Below are 8839 nucleotides of genomic sequence, written 5' to 3' on the forward strand. Positions count from 1 at the left end.
CTTGAGGGAAGCTGACAAGTGTCCAACCTGTGTCAGGCGTCACTTGTAGCTTGGCTCTGAGTCATCCCTATCTGTATATTTGTTCACTTTCTCAAAGAACGCCAAAAGATTAGTGAGGCAGGACTTGCCTTTGCAGAAGCCGTACCACGCTGGTTTTCCCCCAGCAGGCTTTATTCCTCTATACGCCCAATGATTCTATAACTACAGTTTCTACTAATTTGCCTGGGACAGACGTTAGCTAACTGGCCTGTAACTTCCTGGTTTCCCTCAGAACCCCTAGCTTGTTTCTACTCTGAATGTATTTAAAGAAATGTTTCTGGTTTCTCTTGTTGCCTTTTGCAATCTGCTCCTCAAATTCTCTTTTTGCATGCCTAATTATTTACTTACACTTCTTTGGGCAGATTCTGTGGGACCATTCACATCAGGGCCCATTCACACCTTACAAAGCTCCTGTGGTAGACATGTGACCACCAGAAGGGCTTAGGATCAGATGTAGACCTGGAGTTCTGTGCTGGAAACCCACAGGCCTCATTTGGATCAGGGCAGTGGCGTGCAAGGAGAATAGGCTTAAGCCTTCCACTGGCACTCATTTTCTGACCTGAAAGAGTCTTCAAGGGCCACTATTTGCCCCATAGGAGAAACTCATAAGTAGCCATCAGTATATATAAGTTTCCCCAGCTGGCAAATAGTGGCTTTCAGGCCATTTCAGGTCAGGAAAATGGCCTTGGAGGAGGAGCTTAAGACCCTTCTCCTTGTGTGCTGCACTCCTGGTTTGAATGGGGCTCTCGTGCACCCAAGAATTAAGTTCCCAGCAGGAAACTCTCAGAACGTGTCTGTTGAAAGTCCATGAGTGAAACATGCAGAGTTTGAATCAGCCCCGAGAATCGTTTATTATCATTCCATGCTTTTGATTATCTTGATTTTATCTGGATGGATGCACATTTATAATGCTGGGAGAAACGGAATTTAGCTTGTAAAACTGCCACTGTGTGTGACTATGACCAGCGCAGGAAATGTAGATCAATATTTATAGCAAGTAATTTCATTTGGATTGCCCGAGTTTGCACAGCAGGCAAGTGGGAAGGATAAGGAAATTACTCATTGGTTTGTAAGTGGCTCTCCTTCCTCGATTTTTCAGACATTCCTAGCATTTGTCAAAATGATGTAGAGCCTCTCACTTGTGAGGTTTTCAGGCCCACTGAACCTGGCCACTCCAGGGACACCCAACTCTTTATTGCTTAAGAGTGTTGGTGTTTTCACCGGCAGGATTGTGAGAGTCAGCTGGAACAGAATGCTTTAGAAATTCTGTAGCACAACCTGAGAAGAATTTCTCCTGTGTTTATCAGGAGACTTGAAGGGGTTGTTGTGAAATCTGGGTTCCTGTAGCTCACCCTAACTCTCTAGCAGTGGCCCTGTAGGCTGCTCCAGCTGAGACGTAGCCTGGGTGAAGTGGCAAACAGTCATTCTTCTCAGGCAAGAGTCTCAGCTAACAGATTTGTTCGTTCAGTGGCCGGGAGAATATCACACAGCTTTTCTTGTGTTATCCCCACGAAGTGCTTTTCCTGCACTGGGCAGGGAATTGGACTAGATAGTCTGTAAGGCCCCTTCCAACTCTATGATTCTATGACATATTTCCATGACCATAAAAACTGTGATAAGGGACTTAATTGTTTATTAGTCAATGTTTGGTGAATTTTGACTTTGATATTTCCATGGCCATATTATCCGTATGTGATGTACCCTGTGGGGGCACATTATGCATGTGTTTGCTTCAGGGGTGGACTGGACATTAAGGCCATCGGGAAAACTCACAGCCCTGCTGTGGCTATCCTGGATCCAAGTGACCTCAAGGCAGTCTGTGAGCACTGAGGACAGCCACTGCCGCTGCAAGCTGGTGGCCCAAACCCTGTGCTGGGTGAGGAGTTATGCGTACGGCTGCCCTAGGCGAACCCCTTGCAGGCCAGGGAAGGACTTGCATGGAGTGCAAGAGGATGCCCAGACAAGCTTCACCTAGTGCAGGTTTGGAGGGCGCCCTCTTCTTCCCTCCCTCCTTTGAGGGGGCAGGGCCACAGCTATCCGGGGTGGGCCAGGGAGCAGGACCCCTTCCCCATGCTGCTCCTCCTCCCATTCCACTCCTGTTTTGCATTCAGAATGGATGTGCCAGAAATGGATATGCCAGAAATGTAGTAACCATCCTGTAGTCTTGTGTTTAAAAATATTGAATGTGCCAAAATAATCCCGATTCCGTTACTTGTTTTAATTGTGCAAATTAAGAACAGTTAAATCTTCTATCATTTACGCAAAGTATTCTGCCAGTGTTCTGCTCAGTTGTTTCCAGTCTTTTCAATCTGGGGCAGGAGCAGGAAGCCAGGCATCTCTTTGGCTTCTAAGACTTCAAAAGGCATCGCCCACACTCTTTCAAATCCGTCTTTGCGACCATAAGGGAGAGGAAAAGGTCTCTTTAAATGTTAAAGTTGAGATTCTGCAGAAGCTGAATTCTGTGTCCGGTACCACGTTCTGCAAGTTCTCTGTACACCCAGGAGGTACAAAGTGCTGCTCAGTCCACCATTTAGCAACGTTTCGGTAAACAAACTATGCACTGTAACCTCCTCCATCATCATCATCATTAATGTTATCACAGTCCACCAAATTTTTGGGTTGGAATTTTTGGGTCCTCCACCAACTTGGATTTTATCCTAGAATCTAGGAGTCAGTGAAGTATATGGCATGTTCCAAATGCTGTGGCCATTTTCAACTGTCCTGTTGTTATTTTCACATCAGTTTGACCTTACTTTTAAGCCACAGAAATATCCGGAGTATTATGTTCTTTTTATCCATTTGGATTTGAAATTCCCCAAGATCTTAACTTTCTCATTTTCAACAACTTTCTCAGGCTTATGTTCCCAACATTATTTTGTGGATGGGAGCTTATACTTTTTACATAAATTCCAAAGCAAAATTGCAGCTACATTATTATGGTGCTTTTCAGGGCTTTTTTTCTGGGAAAAGAGGTGGTGGAACTCATTGGGTTGCCCTCGGAGAAAATGTCACATGGGTGGTGGCCCCACCCCCTGATCTCCAGACAGAGGGGAGTTTAGATTGCCCTCCGTGCCACTCAGTGGCGCGGAAGGCAATCTAAATTCCCCTCTGTCTGGAGATCAGGGGGCGGGGCCACCAGCCATGTGACCATTTTCAAGAGGTTCCAGAACTCCGTTCCACCGCGTCCCTGCTGAAAAAAAGCCCTGGTGCTTTTTATAGTTAGTTTGTATGATCATACTGCACCCACGGATGAAACGGTCAACCATTCCATCTCCTTCATTACATAATCTACACTTTAGTGTTGTCTGTGGTCTTTAATGTCTTCTGTAGCTCCAGATGCTCCTTATACCCACTGGAAGCAAACAGTATTCTACTTGGAGGACTACCTAACTGTAAGAAGAGGGGAAGAAATATTTGGTACTCTGTCCATGAAACCGAATGAAAACAATGTGGTAAGTTGAGTTGGCTTATTTGAATTTCAGAGGGGTTTCTTGCTTTGGAAGTTCTGTTTGGTTTGAAATATCTGAAATGCAGTTGGCATCTCATCCATTTATGCCAGTCTGTGAATATGTGGATTACTCAACTGAGTCTTCAGAAGTTTATCACACATCAGGGAGTGTGTGTGTGATTAAGTTTATTATAGATTCACCTATTCCCTCCTGCCTTTCTGTCCTTATATGATGTTTTTATTTGAAATTAAATCCAATAAATTAACTGTCAGGATGAGCATTATTGCTGTGGTCATGCAGAATCCTGTATCTCTCATCTCCTTCTGGGCTCAGTTGGGACACATGAACCCATTTACTGTTCTTATAGAAAAAAGGAAGCCCACAATGAGTGCTTATGCATGATCTAGGTTTCATATGCATTCTCTTGTACGTGCTCAAGCATATCAATATTAAGTTAATCCAGGTATCTTGAAATAGAACTAAGAGAAATCATGGGAGATTAGTTTAGGTTTTTTTCTCTGAAATGCATTCTCATTTGTCAATTATGTTTCTCTAGTTAACAGAGGAATTCTAAGCAGAATTGCATTCAGGTCTACTCAGTGGGGCTTACTCCCAAGAAGCCATTCTTAGACTTGCACTGCTAGTGGACTCTTGAAAAGAAAATAGGAACCACATCCTCCCTTGCCAATTGATACCTTCAGGTGTTTAGAAATCTACAAATAAGTAGTCTCTTGCTGGTAGTGAGAATTAGGGCCAAGCTACAAGTGACAAATGACACTTGAATGGCAAGTGAACAGACTCACATGTATTCCTCCCTGTTCACTTGCCCTCCACTTGTGCTCCACTTGGTCACATGCTTGGCCCTCTGTAAAGTGAACAAGTTGATTTAATTTATTTGCAGGTTAAGTATCCATTAAATTGTTTCAGAGTATTCCATCTCTAAATTTTAAATAAGTGTTTTCTAAGTGTTATTTAAAGAGCTCTAAGAGTTTTCTATAAGTAAGCTTTTCCTTTACTGGATTGTCAGATCATTAAGGGATTGCCATTGAGTTTGGTGAGCTCTTAGAATTCTTGAATCCCAAACGAGTAAATTGTGCTGTGGTGAGGTGGCCCTTCCCTCTGCTGTCCCACTCCCGCCTATCACTGCTTGGCCTCAGAGCCAAGCTACAAGTGATGAATGACAGGTGCCTGGCAAGTGAACAGACTCACGTGTATTCCTCTCTGTTCACTTGCGCTCCACTTGATCAAGTGGAGCGCGAGTGAATGGCAAGTGAACAGAGAGGAATACACGTGAGTCTGTTCACTTGCCAGGCACCTGTCATTCGTCACTTGTAGCTTGGCTCTCAGACATGCTAGTCCAAAAGTGCACCAGCGCAAACCACTCTGGCACCCAGGCAGGTGGTCCCATTTTACTGCATTTCCATACTCAATGTGATAAATCCAGAGGAGTTAGCTATGTTAGTCTGTAGTTTCAAAATAGTAAAGAGTCCAGACTAACCAACTTTATTGTAGCATAAGCTTTTGAGAACCACAGCTCTCTGTGTCAGATGCATGGAGGATATGAAGAAACTGGCCAGAGATATATAGGTGGTGAGGGGAGTGAGGGCCACGGAAATGCAAATCAGTTAAGATAGGATAGGATGATTTATTGAATATGGCCATAGGCCTTAACAATACAAAACCTTTCATTAAAAAGACAAAAAAAAATCAGTTGCAAAAGTCATGAAAAAGGTGGAGTGTGCAATCCAGGCTGGGTGTGACCCCTTCCCTCCATTGCAAAATCGGAATGGAATACCTGGAGGCAGTTCTGGTAATGAGATAACCATCCAGAGTCTCTATTCAATACAAGTCAATTTACGTGGATTGAATAGAGACTCTGGATGGTTATTTCATTACCAGAAGTAACTGCATCCTCTCCCCCCTCACTCCCTGCACCCTCTCCCCCCTCCTCTCTCCCCGTATATATCTCTGGCCAGTTTCTTCATACCCTCCATGCATCTGATGAAGAGAGCTGTGGTTCTCTACAATAAAGTCGGTTAGTCTTAAAGGTGCTACTGGACTCTTTATTATGATGTGATAAAGAAACACGTAAATATTCTCCTCAGATCTTGGCAGGAGTATAGAGACACAAACATGAAAGAGGAGAATAAGGTTGATTCAGAAAGAATAAAATGCATTTCTAATCAAACCAGGTATTATAAAAAATAGCCACTATTTAATGCTTCATTGGAGATATCCTGCTAACTACATTAACATATGAGTATATCTACAAGCTTCCTAATAAATTCCTTTGTCAGTTATACACTGATAAAAATTAGCTTTAAAAGTCAATGCTTCTAAGAAGAATTAATTTGCAACAATTTGCAGCAACATCTTCTCATGATATAGTTCATAAAAACCATAAGATGCTACATTGCAGTGGCAGTTTGAGACAACAATGACATAACACATTTTGAAGAAATAAATTTACGTAAGTACCTCCAGGGGGTACTTCAAACATGCAACGTAATATTCTTCAGTATAGATTGGATTAGGGGAATCCATATGCATGAAATCACATTCCCCCAAGAGAAAAATTAGCCTCAGTCATCAATTGCTTATGCAGCTGGTTGTGTGTGTGTGCCCTTAAGTCACAATCAACGCATGATGACCCCAGCAAGGGGTGTTCAGGACAAGTGCAAAGCAGAGGTTGTTTGCCAGTGTCTTCCTCTGCAGAGTTTCCTTGGTGTTCACCAATCCGAGTATCGACCCTGCTTCAGAGATCTGATGAGATCAGGCTATACCATACCGCTTTCCCTCCTGTGCAGCTGGCTAGCTTCCAAAAAAAATCACAGCCAGGACAAAATCCTATACCAGGCAACAGCACTGCAATTCCAAATCAATCCGTGGATGTTAACACACGTAATTACTAGATGACAGTTAGTCATATCCAAACAATTATTCAAGTGCTAAAAACTGGGGTCTGAAGAGTTTAAATGTGATGCAACTCCTGAGAAATCATTATTCGTTTATAAATTATTGGATTTCATTATCATATAATACTTTAAAGCAATGTAGGGGTGCCAGCGTTATGATCCTGATTTATAGGTGCCAAGCTAAGAAACAGTGGATTGCCTGAGGACCTCCTCTCTTAGCCGCTACAGTATGTCACTGGAATAGAATTTGTGTCACAAAAGAATTCATAAGAGTTCTGTGGTGTTGTTAAACCTTCCTTCTGGCATCAGCTTTTTATCAGCTGCATAAATCTTACGCGATGCCTAAATCTTCATTACAGCGTGATTTGGATTTCACAGTAGATTTGGATTTTAAAGGGCAACTATGCGACACGTCTATATCTAACGACTACAGAATGCGCTAGCGAGAGGCTCTCCTTGGAAGAGGACAAGAATGTTGGTCCGTGATCTGCTGCAACTCGTACTGGGAACAATCACATGCAAGGCTCTCACTCTCTGATGGGAAGTTGGTAGCTCTGCCCCTCCTGTTCGCAGCACAAAGAGCCACAAGGCTCCTCATATGAATGTACAGTTTATAGACCTTTACTCAGTCATCTAGGCAATCTAAAGACCAAATAGACAAGAGATTGGAGAGCCACAACCGGATCTTACATCCCATTAAACATCCTAAACGGTCACCACAGGACTGAGGGGCTAAATGAGGTGGAGTTCCCTTCCTTCCCCATTCCCTTTTCCTGACATAAATTGTCCCTTCAGTGCACGATCTGCCCTGGTGAGGAAGATACGCTGTGGAGTTTTGCCCCCTTTATGAGACTTGTATGTTGCCGCCTCACTGCTTTCCTTAGTGTTCCCAACAGGTTTTTGCTGCCACCAAAGTGCTACCTTAGTTCTCTCAGTTAAACTTGTAGTATAGGAAAGTGTTGTTATATTTGGTAAGATAACAGCGCATGGGGATGGCTGTGAGGTAAAAAGGAATCCTTTATACTAGATGATGTAGACATTTTACTTAAACAAAAATAGTTTATTTATAAGTAGCTATATGTAATTATTTCAGAGTAATTCATAAGCGGGTTCCCCCAGTGGCTACTTGGGCTAATAATATACATGAAGAAAAGAATACACCCATGTCCCTCACATTTCACCACTTCGCTCCTCCTCTGTCTTCACCCAGGACTCTTGATCAGTACACTGAACTTCCTTCACACACGCAGACACAGACTTTCACACAGACTGCCTAACTGACTAAACCCCTGGACTGAACACTTCCTCTCCACGCTCTGGCTAAACTGTAGCTCTTTCCGCCCCTTACCACCCAGCTACCATCCAATCACAGAACACCTTTTTCTTTCTCTAGAGGCCTGCATTTTAAACCATAGCAAACATTCACAACCCTGTATTAATTAGCTGACATAAAACATACAAATAAATTTACATGGCAAAACATTACACGTGCGTTTTCCCATACGGTTTTCCTTCTAAATAAAATGGGGGAGGGGTGTAATTTGCAGTGGGAAAAGGGTTTGGGGAAAGGGCTAACCTCCCTCCTCCAAGGCCACAGTCTTGAACAAAATTGGGGGCTCTTATGGCTACTGTTTAGAGAAGTTTAACAGAATGGGAGATCTAGTCACGGATCACCAATATCTCCTCTGTTTGCCCCTACAGAAAGAGTCCTGACTATTTTGGTAAGTTTGAGACACAAATACAAATTATATTCAATTATTATGAATTTCAGGATTCTTCCATGCATACTGTGGTATTTTTCTTACCAGAATACTTAAGGGCAGAGGGGTTGTCCATAGATGACTGAGAGTCTTTGCAGTATTAAAATATACACCAATATTGTCTGTCAGAAGAATTATGTTGTTTCATCATAGAACTTTGTTTTGTGGTTGGTTGGTTGGTTGGTTTCCCCTTCAGTACTAGTTGAGATTATAACTGCACTAGATTGCAACCCCAATCAGAGTTTTCGGTTTCTTCTGAAACCCATGAAACGTAGATGAGCACAATAGTAGATCGGGTGCTTCTCATTTTGAGCGTGTGGAGCAATTTCTGGCTTTTTGTATGGTGTTCTGTACTGCACTTTTTGAGAAGTACTTCCAGCTATGTATTAGTCCAAGTTAGAAAGTGAGTTTTCTTTTTTCCCCCCAAAACACAGCTCTTTGTTCCTATTTACACATTGAAAGTTTTTTTAACTTCCAAGGTTGATTTCTCTTTGCTTGATTTTGCTTTCATTACAGATTTCTATGCAGATGCCTATCCAGCTGGTTATAGAGGTTTTTTTGTTTGTTTAAGAAAACTGTCAAGATTTTTATCTCTTGAATGTGATGTTTATGAATGGAACTTGCATGGAAACCTGTTGGAACTTAACCAAATGGGCTCTGAATGTTGTGTGTCTAA

The 8839-nt window shown here is 42.5% G+C and overlaps 1 protein-coding gene across 2 annotated transcripts in view; it reads left to right on the plus strand.

Annotated features, from left to right (window-relative positions):
* PRMT8 (protein arginine methyltransferase 8) overlaps positions 1–6846 on the plus strand; it is a 106872-nt gene extending 100026 nt beyond the window's left edge. For both annotated transcript variants that reach the window (XM_054999319.1, XM_054999320.1), the window contains exons 9-10: positions 3370–3491; positions 6763–6846. In XM_054999319.1, the coding sequence (XP_054855294.1) occupies positions 3370–3491; positions 6763–6846 (206 nt within the window). The remainder of the gene's footprint in view (positions 1–3369; positions 3492–6762) is intronic.
* The last annotated feature ends 1993 nt before the right edge of the window (positions 6847–8839 follow it).

The sequence above is a fragment of the Eublepharis macularius genome, chromosome 15 (genome assembly GCF_028583425.1).
Source record: "Eublepharis macularius isolate TG4126 chromosome 15, MPM_Emac_v1.0, whole genome shotgun sequence".
Classification (NCBI taxonomy): Eukaryota; Metazoa; Chordata; class Lepidosauria; order Squamata; family Eublepharidae; genus Eublepharis; species Eublepharis macularius.